The sequence below is a fragment of the Typha angustifolia genome, chromosome 6, assembly GCF_048772165.1.
Source record: "Typha angustifolia cultivar Huaian chromosome 6, ASM4877216v1, whole genome shotgun sequence".
NCBI classification, from domain to species: Eukaryota; Viridiplantae; Streptophyta; class Magnoliopsida; order Poales; family Typhaceae; genus Typha; species Typha angustifolia.
Genome location: NC_133244.1, coordinates 5672262 through 5689595, shown reverse-complemented (window position 1 = coordinate 5689595; position 17334 = coordinate 5672262). Strand labels below are relative to the sequence as shown.

Here is a 17334-nt window from a genome sequence, read left to right as displayed (position 1 = left end):
GATGCTTCTCATAATTTCTCTCCCTTGGAAATAGGTTCTTCGGTCGAAAAATACAATGCGATTTTTATCTTGGAATTTGGTATCTGTTTTCCGTCTTTGCAAATCTTGATTTCGACGAGATTGTGTTAAAGATAGCTATAGGATGAGACGAAAGGTTTTACTTCGAGGAAATTTATTCTGGAATACATCGGATTGACCTTTGAGTGTGATGTATGAGAGATTCGTTGCTAGTTTGCATAATCTGATTTATAATGTACAGAAAAAGCCGGTCTTTTGCATAATAATTCTTTAAACCATCTGAATTCTATGCATATGTTGTGACAAGAACTATCAGCTTGAATTCCAATGCGCTTCGAGCTGTCTGTTATTTTTTGTCGAGCTATTACCAGTCCAGTAATTTATGAATAATGCAGCCTGATAATTATAGGTAGTGAAGTATTCTCTACAAATATAATAGCCTCTTTGAACCTGGTAAGTGGCATAAGATGACTCTTTCTGGCTGAAACTTCCAAGGATCTGAAAGGAAGCTCATGTTGGGGACGCAAGGAATATTAACTTAAAAGTAAGGACATCTCGTCGATGTTTGTTTTGGGCAATGTCTTCTCAAATCTTTAGTCACCTCAAAGACAATAGTTCCAAGATTTGATGTTGTTGACCTCATTAATGTAGTGAAAACCAATGTTTCTTTCATTCTCACAAGCATATTTCTGTTGGTTTATGCTATACAACTAGCAATTGCTAGCAGCTCACAAACTGAATTTAGTTTAGGATGAGACAAGATTCTGAAACTCGTTATCAGGATTGAGATCGGCCGTCCTTCTCAAATTGGACTATTTTTTATTATTTAAAATGATAAATATAATTTAAAAATGCAAAAAAACTTTTAAAATTTAAAATAAAAGAAAAATAAGAAAATAAAAATTAGTCATATATGAAACCTAAATACTCATTGAAAAACTATAATTAATTTTGATTTAAATTTGATAAATTTTTATACTCGTAAATTACTACCGTAGAACAATAGTGAAGACAAATTTCTGTCTTCACTGTTGTTCTGTAACAATAAGAAAAAAGAAATTAAAATGGGTGAGAAAGAGAGAAGAGAAATTAGAAAAAAAATACTTATCTTAAAAGAATTTAGTTTCGGCGAGTTTCAACCGATTCAGTCTAAACGGATCGACTGATGTTAGACCGAAACCCTCAGTAGACTGATTTCGACTCTTGATAGGGATCAGTTATAATGATCCCGATCCAGATCGGTCGATCTGACTAGGAATCAATGATTTTGGGAACCATGGGGTGAGACACTAGACATTTTTTTAATTACACCACATGCTATGCTTCTTCTTTAGTCTTAGCACTAAATTGTACTCAGTTACACACAATATTTGCTTGCTTCATTCATGAACAATTTAAGGTGATAGATGTAAAAAGGTATGAAACTGTTTGACTGGATCTTATGATGCTTTTTTCCTTAGTTGAACAACAAATGCACTTTTACGCTTTTGTTTGGATACTAAACTAATGCCCAGTTTAATACATTCGTTATCTTGGCAGGCAACTATTTCTGTTCTTCCTGGATTATTTTCTCCTGGGAATGAGGAATTATATTAGAGAGTAAACACTTGCCTAACATCTACTCAGAAAGTTGTGATGCTGCACGACTGTAGGCTTGTTTCAGAAACATTATCAACAATCTGATTAAGGGAGACAGCAGGATGGAGAATGATGTATCTGCTGACCACATCATTGCTGAATTGCTTGATATGGGTTTTGAGTTCAGTGAAGTTATGAAAGCTATTGGAGCTGTAGGTTCCCACCGTGATGATGTGCTCGAGTGTTTGTTAAATGGTTCTTGTGATATTAATACCTATCAATATGGAAGGGTCTCAAGTAATTCTACTTGTTCCACTAGTCAAGAGCACTCTTTAAATGATGGCCTCATATTATCTTATTCTCCAAAAAAGTTGAAGCAGTCAAGCATAACACACCGTACTCCATCATTTCGTAGGACTAGAAGGAACATTTCTAATATTTCTAATTCTTCATTATCTCACATACAGAGATTAAGGCCCGCAGATCTATGTGGACCAACAGTCTCTAATAATAACCCTAGGCAATTGTCTCAGTCTTCTCAGCAGGGTTCAGAAAGTTTTAGGCATTTTTCAGAGCTGAAGTTGTTATCACAAGAAAATGAGAGCTCCCTGTGTCAAGACTCTTCAGATTTTTGTAGTTTTGAGAATCAAGAAGTTGTATCAGACTGGGAGATCAAAGTTTCTAGTCTTTTACAAAAGCATTTTGCATTTTCATCTTTGAAAGGTTTCCAGAAGGAAGCTTTGGATGCTTGGTTAGCCCACAAGGACTGCCTTGTCCTTGCGGCAACAGGATCTGGTATGTACATTTTACTCTTCTTTTTCTGTAATCTATGTTTGAGCATTGTTTCTTTTTTTTCTTTGATTTGTATATATCTCAAAATCATCTCTATTGCATTACCTTGAACCTGAATTACTAAATGTTTACGCAGGCAAATCTCTTTGCTTTCAGATACCAGCATTATTTACTAGGAAAGTCGTGGTTGTTATTTCACCCTTGATAAGTTTGATGCATGACCAGTGTTTAAAGTTAGCAAATCATGGGATATCAGCTTGCTTCCTTGGATCAGGGCAACCTGACAGTAGTGTCGAGCAGAAAGCCATGAATGGTTTGTTCAAGATAGTTTATGTTTGTCCTGAAACACTACTAAGGTAGAAACTTTGTCCCTTCCTGATGCATGATCTTTATGTGATTATGTCTGGTACCTGATTACTTTTCTGTTTGCAGACTTATGGAGGCGCTTAAAAAACTGGCAGAAAGTCCTGGTATTGCACTGTTTGCCATTGATGAAGTTCATTGTGTCTCCAAGTGGGGTCATGATTTTCGACCTGACTATAGGTCTTCTATCTACTTAATAGCTTCTATTTCAACCCACTATTTTCTAACATTGTTCCGAGCCATGTCATAGACTTTAAATGTAAAATTAGTTAGGAATAAGCCTTTGTTTCATTGGATATCATCTTTTTTCCTTCCTGTCTAGACATAGAAGTTAAATTATTCTTCTTATTTGTTCAAAGGCGATTGTCTGTGCTGAGAGAGAATTTCAATACGTCTAAATTGAAGTTTTTGAAGTTTGATATACCACTGATGGCATTGACTGCTACTGCAACAATTCCTGTTCGGCAAGACATCGTCAAGTCCTTGCACATGTCCAAGGAAATGAAAATCATATTGACTTCCTTTTTCCGGCCAAATCTCCAATTTACTGTGAGTTTGAAAGTTCACTTTCTGGATAAATAATAATTAGTTCTTCTCTTTGTTTGAGATGGAAGGATGGCAATACCTGATTTTTTGTATATCAGCATTACTGGACTTCTTATACTGAGTTCAAAAGGAACTGTTATTTTATTAGAGAATTCTTATGTACCATAATTTGGTTGTTCCTCTTTTTTTCCATAACTTTTGCATGTATGCTTTGCAAAAGATGGAAAAGCAAATGTACTCCTGCAAAGGTTATTTCCAAGTATAAAGTATTTAGCTTCATTGTCTTCTTGGCTTATATGTGTCTCATTGGTGAAGGCAAATCTTGAGGGTAGAAGTTGTCCATCCTCTTACTTCATGTAGACTATTCCCAAGTCTAGAGGAACTCTAGGAGGTTCTCTTCTAAGAACCTGTGAACCTAAACTGCAATGACCAAGGTAAATAACAGATGAAAAGGAGTCTTTTGAGAAGTTCGAGGTTAAGATGATGTGCTATATTTACAATTATAGGACTTTTGGATTTTGGAAATCACCTATTCCCCCCCCCCCCCCCCCCCCCCTCTCTCTCTCTCTCTCTCTTTCTTATATGGATGTCTCTATCTTTGACTTGAGATGAGATATCTAGAAATTATCTCTTTCTCTTCACCTGTTGCTAGATTGACTCTTGCAGATTTATGCCCTAGAATTCCCTCAAAACTTGGAGTGTGGAGGTTAACTAATGCCTTTTGAGTTCTTCTTTGATTTCTTTCTTCACCATATGAGTTGATTTGGACATCTTTTTCTTAAGAACATCCAACCATATCTTTCTTTCCTTTGGACTACTTAGGACCAATACAAAACACTAGCTTGATTGGCAAGTTACTGCTGTACTAGGCATTTATATTGTCTATGTTTCCGTTATTAGGAAGAAAGGACTGGTTATTATTCTCCATGATAATTGTTCAGTTAAGGTAACCTAAATCATTTTCCACTTTATGAAAAATATAAACCTGTTAACAGCGAAAAAAAAGTAAAAAACCTATCCCCAATCAAATCTAGCTTAGCTTAATGACATCCTTTTTCTAATGATTCAGCTTCTATGGCAAGTATAATATCAATTAGAGTGAAATAAAGTCTATTTCTATTAAGATGCTTGTCATCTTGAACTTAAATTTTTCTAGAATTTTCTTGCTTACATTACATTTTCATAGATCAATCGTTAAATTGGTACGACTTATAGATTATTCTGTGTTCTTACTATTACTGATTTATCTCGATATCAATTTATAGGTAAAGCATAGCAAAACAACTTCTGTCTCATCATATGAAAAGGACTTCCATGAACTGATAGAAACATACACTGCAGCAAGAGTATCTAGTGGGAAAAGCTTGAAGTATAACAATAATATGGAAGATAACTCAGATAGCTCCTCTGAGTCTATAAGCGATGGCATATCTGATGAAGAGGAGCCAAAAGTATGTGGTTCAAATCTTTACGAGGATAGTCATTTTTTTCAGAACTGTGATGCATTTTTTATGTAACAGTTTTGTTGTTTCTTTATAGGAAAATCTGGAAGATGAACTAGATTTCCATCACGAAGTGGATGATATGGATGGTAATGTTTCCACCATTTGGTGGGTATCTTCTCTTAGATTATATACTGACACGCTTTCAGCAACTTATGGTTGTTATTTTGGATGAAAATGAATCAGACTAACAGAGGTATTTGGTAGCCAATACTAGATTTTCTTCATCTGAAGTGTAGCTCATAAGTTGCAGGTTTCATGTGTCCTAGGTTTATCTTTATGTACTTTTAGTTACCCACATTACTATGTTTTGTTGTTTAACTTCACCAATTTCCTGGATTATATCATTGCAGTAATCTTCTTGGGAAGGAAATGTTTAACTTTTGCTAGTTAGCTCATTTTCATGATAAAGTTTGTATATGTAAACTGAATATCAGCCCTGATTATATCAAAATAATATATTAAGTATTATAACTTGTTATGGAGATAAACTGTTGGACAACAACGCGGCAAGACGAAAATACATGAAATGCCAAATAATTGATGAAAATAGAAAGGTGCAACACAAATTAAATTTAACCCCAAATTGATTTGACTTAATACAAGCACCAAAGACCAACTATTGACTCTCTAATCTGGAATACGTCATTGGCCTTTATGCTTATTGAGAATCACATTCATCTGATAATGTTCTTGTAATTATCTGAAAGTTTAATGATACCATTTGTTAGAGGGTTTAATTCTTCTAGAGGGCCTTTAAACAAGACTGACTAGTAATTCCAAAAATGCAAAGTACCAAATAACCAAAAGTACTTGTTGAAACGCCCACCGGATCCCATCTAAGTGACATTGCAATAACCGACTAATCATTGATAAGATCAGATAATAGCACAAACGCTACACTTTTTCAAGTTACATTACTATATTCAACAATCATGAATAAATCATCATCCCTGAGTTTGATCATTGTGCATGAGTTTGTTTTCCCGCTAGTATGTTATTTGACTGAAATATCAAATTGTTCAAAGTTCAAACACATATCTTGCAGTTTCATGTGGTGAGTTCCTTGAACCTCCAGCTGGGAGCTCAGAGTATTCTGCAGCTTCTGAGATATCTGTTTCACCAGGATCTTTGGAACTAGGTCCTACAATTGTATATGTGCCTACCAGAAAAGAAACTCTGGTATTAGCTGAGTATCTTTCCAAATCTGGTGTCAGAGCTGCAGCATATCATGCAAAGGTACTTCTTCCTTATTAGTGAGTCTGTTAGGAATTCTCCATAAGTAATTCTTTCCAATGAAATACAGGTATCAAGTTTTGACATTTTCAATTTGAGTTAAATGGTCTGATAAATATATGTCTCATATGCTAAATGATTTGGCTATCATGTTCATATGGCTGATCATGTCAACTGTCATTGCTGGACATTGATGTCTCAATGCACAAGACTGCCTAACCAGCTACACTTAAAGTTGGCAGTCTGAAATAGACTGGTATGAGTATCTTAACCAAGAGAAAAGCCGAGTTGTTTTCTTTTTCATGAGCTAAAGTTATAATGAATGATAAAGAAAACAAAATGATCTCATCTCAAATTAAGTCATTTGTCTGGTCTTTTATTTGATTGAAAAAAAACTCTTTGTAAAGCTAGACTTGTGATAGAAGTCAGCTCCTTTGGTCGAAAACAGGGAAAGTAGTCACTTATTCAGCATTAGATAATGAGTTCAGATGTACACTGCAAGATTCGAAGTCCATGCTATATTGCTATGTATCTACGTTTTGATGCTTATGATTTATTTCATCACAAATCACTATGGCTCTTGTTTCTTGGTAGGTCTGTATGTTATTTTGTTGCACTGTATTAGATGAGATTGCTGCGAATTACAGTCATTATCTGTGACAACTTTTCTCAAGATTCTTACTACTATCATAGTACGATCACAAAATGTTAGTTCATTGTGAGCTGATCTGTGCTCTTCTGATTCTTCCTTTACATCTTAGCTGCCTATAAAGAAAATGAGTTCATTCAGTTTGTTAATTTAAGCGGTGAGAGAATTCTCTCATTTATTTTTTATGCTAGAACATGATAAAGCTGATTGAACTTCTCTGTTATCCATGCAAATTGTATAGTTTGTTACTTCCTTACTTCACTGAATGAACAGAAGTAGCTTGCGTTATTTATTGGGGAAGTGTTGATGTAGAAGTGCATCCATCTGGATAAGAAGTTAGGAAGTCTTTATTTCAAATGAAAATAACTGATTCAATTTAAAATAGTCTGCTATTATGATCTTATAATATTGGTAGAATATGCTTTTGTAGTGGTCACCGATTGTTCATAGTACTCACCTACTTGCTAAGTAGTTTTCTCAAGAGGTTGCATATGCATGTTCTAATTCTATTTGTGGGTCATACCTCAAAGGCTTAAACCCTCTGAGGGGCGGAATATTTTGAGATATACTGTTTATGGTATTCTACAGTTGTATTTGAACTGATTAATTGGTTATTCATGCTACATCTCAAGTAACTGGAAACAAAGTAACTTGTTAATAGCTTTATTTTCACTTTTTAACTTACATGTTTTTTAACAAACTTATTTTGGCATCTTTAATATTCATGCACACACATACTTTTGCCAAGCATTGCTTGGTGGAGAGCATGCCAGTTTTCTTACACTTGTAAATAACTAGAATTTAGAACAAATTTTGCATTCCAATACATATAGTCCTTAACTCTTTATTTAGATTTGGCATATATGTCACTTCTTTTGAACTACCTTGTTGATATGACTCATATGATACTTCAAGGTTTTGATTGCTTTTTTAGTCCATAAGCCCATAACTAATTTATCATTACTTGCAGTTGCCAAAAGCACTTTTAAGGCGCGTCCATGAAGAGTTCCACCACAATGATTTAGAGGTAATTGAATTAGGGTCAAAATATGAATGTTTAACATGAAAATTTGCAGTAACTGAGTCGTCGGAGTAGCCTCTCTAGCAATGGGGTCAAGGGCAGTTACATGTTACTCTCTTTACACTTCGAATTGGCAGGAACCTCATGCATAGGAAATCTCACCCCTCCCCCCAACCCTCCATGTATTGCTGGTCAAAATCTTGGAGACTCTTAGCCTGTGTTTGGTTTGAGTTCAGAGGAGTCCTGAACTCGGTCAAAGGAGTTCAGTAATTAAATACTATTTTATCTCCAACCAAGTTCACTCCTCAATAAAGAGAGAATAAAAAAAAAATCTAATTTATATTCAAATAGATTTCAAATTTACTCGTGAAATCATATATATCTATCATTTTCATATTTTGTTAATGTTCTCTCTCCTCTCTGTTTGCATTCATTCTCCTCTCTTCCAAAAAATGCATTTTATTAGTATAAAAGAGCTCATCTTTCACTATGGCAGGCAAAAAAAAAGAATTAACCCTGGAAAAAAATATTCGTACACTTTGGTGGAAAACTTAAAAAGTTATTATTTAATGTAATTTACTAATATGTTTAATATGGCTGACTTGCATGTATATTTTACAAATTTACTGATAATATTTTGGTACTATTTTCATGTATCTTTAATGTTCTTGTTCCTCTCTCCTTCACCTCTCTCTTCCTATAAATGCATGTTTTTGTAGCTCCTCTTTCACTATGGCTAACCAAAAAAAAAAAAAAAAAGAATGATCCTTGGAAAAAATATTTGTATACATTAATGGAAAAATTAGTTTATTATTTAATATAATTTATCGTAATATGGGTCTAAAATGGCTGACTTGCATTTATATTCTTCAAATTAAATAATAATATTTTGGTACTATGTAACATGAAGTAAATATTTTTCGCTTCATGTCACATCAAAATAATTATAATTATACCCTTATTCCGAACCCTCTCTCATATATCTTCAATTTTCCTCCAAAATAAATATATTTCTCTTCAAAAAAATTTTTAAAACTTACTAAGTCTGCCATAAATTATAGAATGGTTGTAGGCTTGTGACCTTTCAAAGAGGTTCTAAGCTTGCAATAATTTTTTTTTTAATAAATTTGCAATACTAAGAACTTAAAAAAATATTATAAAAAATAATGTAGCCTTATCATTGGCTTATAACCAAAAACAAAAGAAAAGGAAAAATATTATACTTATGTTATTATTTAAAAAAACGACAGTAACCTTTCGTTATTTTAGAAAAAATAAAATAGAAAGAATATGCAAGCTTGATTGCGGGCTTAATACATGCTTGGAAGTCTGCAAGTTTGTAATTAAAAACTCTTTATTGTTTAAAAAAATAATATTTTTAAATTTTATCATCAAAGTCAAAGGTTATTTTAATCCATTAATTTTATATATCATCTATTTCTCTATAAAACCCATACATTTTTTATTTTCTCACATCATATCAAAGGTGATAATTACAATTTAGCCTAGTTCACATCTCAACACCATATTTTTTTAATCATTTTTAAGGTATCTATATATGAACAAAAATTGGGATCAATTAGCTATGTTCATGACTTAGACCCGAACCAAACAGACCCTTATTTCCCGCTCATGCAAGCAATTTTTTGGGTTCCAGGTTGTGGTTGCCACAGTAGCTTTTGGAATGGGGATTGACAAGTCAAATGTTCGAAGAATTATTCACTATGGTTGGCCGCAGGTATGCTTTGTACCCTTTTACTATTTCATTATGTGTGTGCATTTCCTATTGTATATTTCTGTTTATTGTGAATTTGTTCTCATGGGTGGGCGAATTATGCGCATATGTTCTAAGTTCTTGGTTGTTGTTATAGTCTGTTTGAAGCCTTTTATTTATGTAACTTAACCAAATTGAAATCTTTGTACTTTTTTAGATATCAGTTTCACCTAGAAAGTATTTGTACAAATGAATAAAGCTATTTGTATAGGATATTGTTGATATTCCTGTGAATCAACCCATATTTGTTAAGGGACAACAACAAGAACAATAAATCCTTGTGTCCACATTTAGTTGGAATCAGCATAATGAATTTCTTGATGCTCTTTGGAAATAATAGTCATTCTATTTTCTCTCCTAATGAGCTTTTTTGGTTCCTCCATAGTTTCTCTAGTCTCTCCTTAGGGTGTGTTCAATATTGAATTTACTTCACTAGTTGGTGCCTAAGGCCTCTCTTGGACATGTTTGAACCATCTTTAACTATTTTTCAACATATTATCCTCAGTAAGTGCTACTTGTGACACACTGAATAGATAGTTATTACCAAGGATTTAATGCATATATTATCTGGACATGCAACACAAGACATGCCAGTAGGTGCTCAGTCCATACATGAATAAGTATATATATAGTATCTATGTTGTATGTTAAGCTATCTATTACCTCAATTCTCAACCAATATTCCTTTCTTCTGCCTTGCACATTCTATTCAGCATTCCAACATATCAATTTATTTCACAAGAAATTTGAATTTTCCTTCAAAAGAATCATCAAATCATGACCTGCTATATGCCTTACCAGTTACCACTGCCTTTTCTAGGTAATTTTTGTAGTAATAAGAATAAAATGTAAGGCCTCTTCACAGTTTAGAATCTTCTTCTTCAGGTCTGGTTTGTTAATCACTAACACTTTTCCTCATTGTTCCGTGAGTTTCATAGGATGAAATAGTATGGAGTGTTCCTTGTGCTATATTCAACTATTACCTAATTTTATGTTCTTGGGAAATTACTAATTACAGAGCATTATGGGCTGTTTTGTTAAACCATAAGACTAGGAGGAGTTAACATGTCATCCTGGCTTATTGAAAATTTAGAAGTGATTGTGTTTGGTTAGGAGGGATAGATAAGAGAATAATACATATTACAATGGAAACCATTGAGATATTCTTTTTTAAACTTTGAGAAACTGGTATATATTTAATGGAAAGATTTGCATGGTCATTGGTTGAAAGAATAGGGCAGCGCACTTAATATAATTTGCACATTATTCTCAAACCAGAGAGCTAGTAATGTTTTTGTCTACTTGATTAATTCTTTCATTATTTCCTCATCTTGGATACGTACATATTTGCTTCATATCATCTTTGTTTCACACCTATTGTTGTGATCTTGATTTGACTGCAGAGTCTGGAAGCATATTATCAGGAAGCTGGTCGTGCTGGTAGAGATGGAAAATTATCAAATTGCAGTGAGTCCATACATATGACGAAATCTTTACTTAGTGATCTCTTTATCAAGGAAGGTCGTCCGGATAATGGCACAATACTTGACATGAGGTATGCCAGTGGCACACCCTTATGCTAAGCCGTACCGACCGACATGGGTCGCATGATGTCTGAAACATATGAAGCACAGACACCTTCTGGGAGAGGTGTTTGTATCAAACATGTGTCGGACACGGACACACATTAGACATGCGTGGGACATGTGTCTAACACGGATTAGAAGTACCCATAATTAAAAATAAAAGAATTAAAGAACACACAGGTGGGACGTGATGCGGACATGGGCGAGCGCGAAATTGTGTCAAATGGGTTAGGGTTGAGTTGTTTTTTGTTAACCCGGATCCAAATCCAAAACTGCCCTAATACCTAAAACCTTTGAGGAAAACCTAAATCCACTCTCACCTCACACTTCTCGGTCCTAGATCTCTCTTAGCATAAAATGATAGTGCGGCGATGGCGAGCAGCTAAGCACGGTGAGCACCGCAAATGGCTGAGCAAATCGAGGGCGACAGACAAATAGTTGGAGCTTCTTTAAGACCAAGCAGCGACGTTATCTCTCTCTCCCTTTCTCCCTCCCTCCCTACAAGCAGCTTTTTTGAGACCTCTCTTTATGTGCAGCAATTCTTTTTTCATTTCTTCTGATCTTTGCTGGAATTTCTTCTTTGAGACCTCTCTCTCTCTCTCTCCCCTTTAAAGGTTTTTGGTTTTTTTTCTTTTCTCTTGATGCCAATAGGGCTTCAATTTAAAATTTTATTGTTTATATTAATTCTAATTAGTGTGATAAACAAATAATGTGATAACGTGATGTTCTTTTTTGACAAAAGATACTGCGACGTTTGAATAAAATAAATACTACGAATATATATTGCTTTAATGATTAATCTGATATTGTGATCTTTGATACTATGATATGAAAAACTCTGTTAATCTTCTAATTGAAGGAAATGTCACTAATAGATATTTATCTACTACTGTAGTTTTATTGCAGTTGTAGAAAAATGAATACCAAAAATACAAAGTATAGTCAAAATATTGCATCTTCTATGACTATAGGATGATAATGCTCATTTGTGGAAGGATGTTAATAAGATGGAGAAATTGAGAGAATGTGGAAGAAATCATAATTTTAGATACAGTTATTATCAACAAGTCTACAAAGGATCATATTATAGAGTAAATGCTCATTCGTTGAAAATTAGTGGGTATGGAATTAGAGGTTGTCCAAAAATGAGCAATGAATATATCATGGAAATAAAAAAGGTTGTTGATACAGCAGAGTTGAGAATAAAAATTGATGCCTAAACAAATTTCTTTGCCAAAATTTGGGTAAGCTACGTCTTCTAGTAGCTCAATTAGAGTTAGAGATGTAGATCTTGATATAGGAGGGACATCAAGAAAAAAAAAAGAGCAATATGAATGACACCTATTAAGAAGTCATTTAATTTCGGTATTCGTAGCCAATTATATTGTGAGATTGTAAGAATATTCTATTCAGTTGGGTTGTCTTTTCATCTGGCAATGAACCCATACTATGTTAAAGCCTTTTAATTTACAGCAAATAATAAGATTTATGGATTTGTGCCCTCTGGTTACAATATGTTAAGAACTACACTACTTCAATAGAAAAAGAGTAAATATTGAAATGTTGCTAAACCCTATTAGAAGTAAGGGCGTAGTCGAGCCAAAATGAGCCTGAACCTAAAAATTGAACATATTTTCAAGTTGAACTTAAGCCAAGCCTGACTGAGTCGAGCCTAAGCTTGAAACTAGGCTATTTTCAAGCCGAGCGTATCTTTAGATCAAAGATCTAATGGTTAGGATATACTTATGAAGGGCATAAAAGGGTGAGCATTGCATATGATGATTGGACTGGCGCACAAAGGAAACCACTTATAAATTTTTTAGCGGTGACTGGGAATGTTCTTAAGGGTTGTGAATTGTGAAGGAGAATATAAATATAAATTTGTTATCTTAAATTTGATCATTGAAAAAATTGAGCCTCATAATATAGTTTAAATGGTTATAGATAATGCACATATTTGTAAGGTAGCAAGGATGCTTCTTGAGGCAAGATTTTCTCACATTTTTTGAACTCCATGTGTAGTTCATATTCTCAACCTAGCTTTGAAGAACATGTGCGCAACAAAAAGCACTAAGGCAAATGAGATTGTGTTTGATGAGTATAGTTGGATTTTAGTAATTATATGGGATATAATGTGTATAAAAAATTTTATCATGCAACACTCGACAAGGTTAGTTATCTTTAATGAATTTGTCAACTTAAAATTATTTGCCATTACGGAGACTCGCTTTACTTTGGTGCTTATAATGTTGGAAAGATTCAGATAGATCAAGAACAACCTTCAATCAATGGTAATCGCTAATAAATGGAGTTCTTATAAGGAGGGTGATATTAGCAAAGCATAATTTGTTAAAGATAAAGTTCTCGATGACCTTTTGGTGCGATAAAATTGAATATATATGCTTGCCTTTATAGAACCTATATATAATATACTATGGGTTGCTAACACAGATAAACCATGTTTACATTTGATATATAAAATGTAGAATGAAGTTTGTCATATTTATGCATGAAAATAAGAAAGAAGGCAAGAAATCTCTTTTTTATTCAGTGGTGGACAAGATTTTTTTTTTATGATTAAATGTTTTATTGTTTCTTTCATTAGTATGTATTGTTTACTAATTTGATGATCATGTTAATAGGTATTACAGCTCATTATGAATTCAAAAAGATCCAAGTTTATCATTGCATAAGGATTTAGAAATTTCTAATATGAGAAATAAATGCTTAAAAATGTTATTTTCATATGTAGAAGAATGAAAAATGGTATATCAAAGATTATACTAGTTTCTCCACATCAACTAAAAGTTTTGTTAATTATGATTCTAAATAGAAATGATTTTGATCCAACCATATGGTGGGTTGCTCGTGGTACTTCTGCTTCTATTATTCAAAATTTAGTACTTAGGTTACTTGGGCAAACTTGCTCTTCTTCAAATTATGAGTGGAATTAGAGCATCTATTCTTGCATCCATTCTTTGAAAAGAATAAGACAACACAAAAAGCTGAAGATTTAGTATATCCGCATACTAATCTTCGCCTTCTATCAAGGTCTTCAGATTATTTGAAAGAGGAGACCAAGATGGACATTGGAGGAGATTCTTATGATTTCTTTGATGATGTAGGAATATTAGAGTTTACTGATCTCTCAATTAATGAACTGGATTTAGAGACTATAATGTTTATTGATGAAGGCAATGTGGATCCACCACTAACTGAAGATAAATGATCTACCTTATGTTGTTTTTTTATTTTATAATTATGGTTAGTTTTTAAACTTCTATGGAACTCCATTAGTAGACATGTATTGCACTTTTGTGGCTTATAATGATATATTCGATGGCTTTTTAGAATTTTGTACACTTTTGATCAAGGTTCGAAAATCTGGATTGGGATCCACTGTATCCGTCACTCGGATTATATAATACTTTTTTTAATTACGTAAAATTCTAAATATTACTTAAAAATACAGGAAAAATTTTTTTAAAAAAGAAAAGAAAATGATAATTATTCATATATGAACCCTAAAAATTAGAAAAAAAAAAGTACTTTTTGTCTTGCTAGAAATTCATATTACATAAAGTCATATTAGTTTGTAGCTAATAATCATATATCTGGTTTTCTACTTCCTTGATATAATTTATTGAGAACCACATTACTTCTACAAGAAATGGCAAACATTAAAAGATTATTAGATCCATCAAAAGCAGATGGATGAAAAAAGGTATTACCTTTTTGTGTGACAGTTGAACAGATACATGGAGGAGACCTCTTATTAATTTTTTTGCTATCACTAGAAGTGGTCTTATGTTTTTGATAGCCGTTAACTGTGAAGAGGAAATTAATAATAGGTACTTTATATCTAAATTGATCATTAATGTAATTGAAAAGATTACATCGCAACATATTGTGTAAGTGATTACTAATAATACTCCTGTTTGTAAACCTGCATGAATGATTGTTGAGAGTAATTATAGTCATATTTTTGGACGCCATGCATTGTGCATACTCTCAAATATATGTGCAGCGAAGAACTCTATGCAAATGAGATAGTTTTTTATTAGTGCAGTTAGATATCTATGTTGGCTGCTATGTACATAAAGACTTTCATCATGCAACATTCCATGTTACTTGCTATTTTTAATAAATTTGTGAATTTGAAGATGCTTGCTATTGTAGAAATACGTTTTGCCTCAGTCATTGTGATACTTAGAAGATTCAAATCCATTAAATGGAGACTTCAATCCATGACAATATATATCCAACTGCACTCATCAAAGACTGTCTCATTTGCATTAGAGTTTTTTACTGCACATATATTTTAGAGCAATATTGAGAGTATTCATAACACAATGACGTCCAAAAAATATAGTTTTATTTACTCTTAACAATCATCCCTGCAGATTTACAAATATGGGCATTATTAGTAATCACTTGCACAACATGTTGCGAGCAACCTCTTCAATTACATTGATGATCAATTTAGATATAAATAATCTATCTTTAATTTTTCCTTCATAGTTAACAGCTCTAAAAACATATAACTACTTTTAGTGACTGCCAAAAGCTTAATAAAAGGCCTCCTCCATGCATTCGTCAAACCATCACACAATGGTAATACCTTTTTTTATCCATGTGCTTTTGATAGGATTTAACAATCTTTCAATATTTGCCATCTCTTGTAGAAATAATGTGGTTCTCAATAAATTGTATCTAAGAGGCGAAAAATTAGATATATGATTGTTATCTGCAAACTGATATGACCTTATGTAATATAGATTTCTAATAAGATGAAAAGGTAATCTGCTTAAATAAAACATTTTGGCATTTTCGTAATGTAATTGAAAGACTTCTCCAAAGACGTGTTTCTAGTAGCCATCTTCTTTCTATATTCAAAAATCTCTCCCAAAGAGGATGAGGGTGGTCGAGTTGATAATGGTAAAGGTACCGGTCCAACCATAGAATTTTTTATTTTCAACTCGGTCACTTCCATGACTCGTTTCATCTCATTAAGATGCTGACTATTAACCTTAGGGCAAGATTTGATTTCACACCCTAGGGTTCTCAACAAATGTGCATTCACCCTAAAATAAGAACAATTGCATATTTGCATACAATATTACATTGAAATCTAGTATTCCCTCAATTTTTCCCCCATCTTCTCCAACTTGGTCATACTTTCAAAGATGACAATTATCATCTACAACTTTGTCGGTGGAACTCATACTTTCAGCGGATGCACTAGCACTAGCCATTTTTATTGATAACTGAGGTGAAATTTTTTTTAATACAATACCAAAAAAAAATGATCACAGGGATTATACTGATCATTAATACAACATGCTTTAGTCAGAGAAAATAAAAATTAATTTCTGAAACATGGCAGTGAGGTAGTGAGCATAAACACTCAAATAGCATCCTAAATTAGTCATTTAGCATCAATTATGATCATAGTGAGCTAATGTGTTATTCTATATTCTTTCAGAACAATATGAAAAAAAAAAACCCCTAAATTCTCATATCAAAACAGATTGAAACCCCAAATTCTAAAAGAAAAAGAAACCCCCAAAATTAGTCATTTAGCACTTAGCAACAATTATGATCAGCTTACTATAATCAAAACCCCAGTTTTTAATATCACAGATAGAGGGGGAGGGAGGATGGTGCGTGAGAGAGGGAGATGAAGTAGGGTACCTCAGTCACTAGAAGGATTCACCGTCGCGTGAGGGAATCTTCGTCCAATAAGGGAATCCTTGTGCGCAGGGGAAGGAAGCTTTCGTCGTCGGTGTGAGGGAGGGAGGAAGGCCTTCATTGAAGGAAGGGTTTTCGTCGTTGGCACGTAAGGGAGAGAAGGCTTTCGATGTTTTCGTCACTAGCTTGATCACGTGAGGAAGAGGAATGGGAGAGAGTGTGGTGCACACAGTTTTGATGTTTTTAGTTAAGGATTAACGGATTGGTTAGTATATTAATGGGTTTTGAACTAGTTTTATTTGCAGACCGACCCGTTTAACTTAAATAACTTAAAATGTATCCTGGTGTATTCCCGTCGTATCCCACATTAAAATTAATTTTTTTAAATCGGATAGTTCTTTAGTTGTATCGGGGCCATATCGACATCCAATACAGATTCGATATCAGTATGGAAGCCTAAATGAAGTATCTGTGCTTCATAGACCCAAACCCGCCAATCCCAATTCGGATCGGGATCGACCGATCCTACTAACCATGCTTTTGATTGTCTTTCAAATTTTTTTCTTATCTAGATTAAT

General features: G+C 33.5%; 1 protein-coding gene across 2 annotated transcripts in view; it reads left to right on the top strand.

Annotated features, from left to right (window-relative positions):
- The window catches only part of LOC140761798 (ATP-dependent DNA helicase Q-like SIM), a 28365-nt gene that overhangs the window by 88 nt on the left and 10943 nt on the right, over positions 1-17334 (top strand). For both annotated transcript variants that reach the window (XR_012104620.1, XM_073099295.1), the window contains exons 2-11: positions 1558-2391; positions 2525-2744; positions 2821-2931; positions 3111-3300; positions 4563-4748; positions 4837-4888; positions 5848-6038; positions 7655-7711; positions 9363-9443; positions 10883-10946. Coding sequence is in view for 1 of the 2 variants with exons in the window: in XM_073099295.1 (XP_072955396.1) it covers positions 1719-2391; positions 2525-2744; positions 2821-2931; positions 3111-3300; positions 4563-4748; positions 4837-4888; positions 5848-6038; positions 7655-7711; positions 9363-9443; positions 10883-10946 (1825 nt within the window). In the remaining variant the exon portion in view is untranslated. The remainder of the gene's footprint in view (positions 1-1557; positions 2392-2524; positions 2745-2820; positions 2932-3110; positions 3301-4562; positions 4749-4836; positions 4889-5847; positions 6039-7654; positions 7712-9362; positions 9444-10882; positions 10947-17334) is intronic.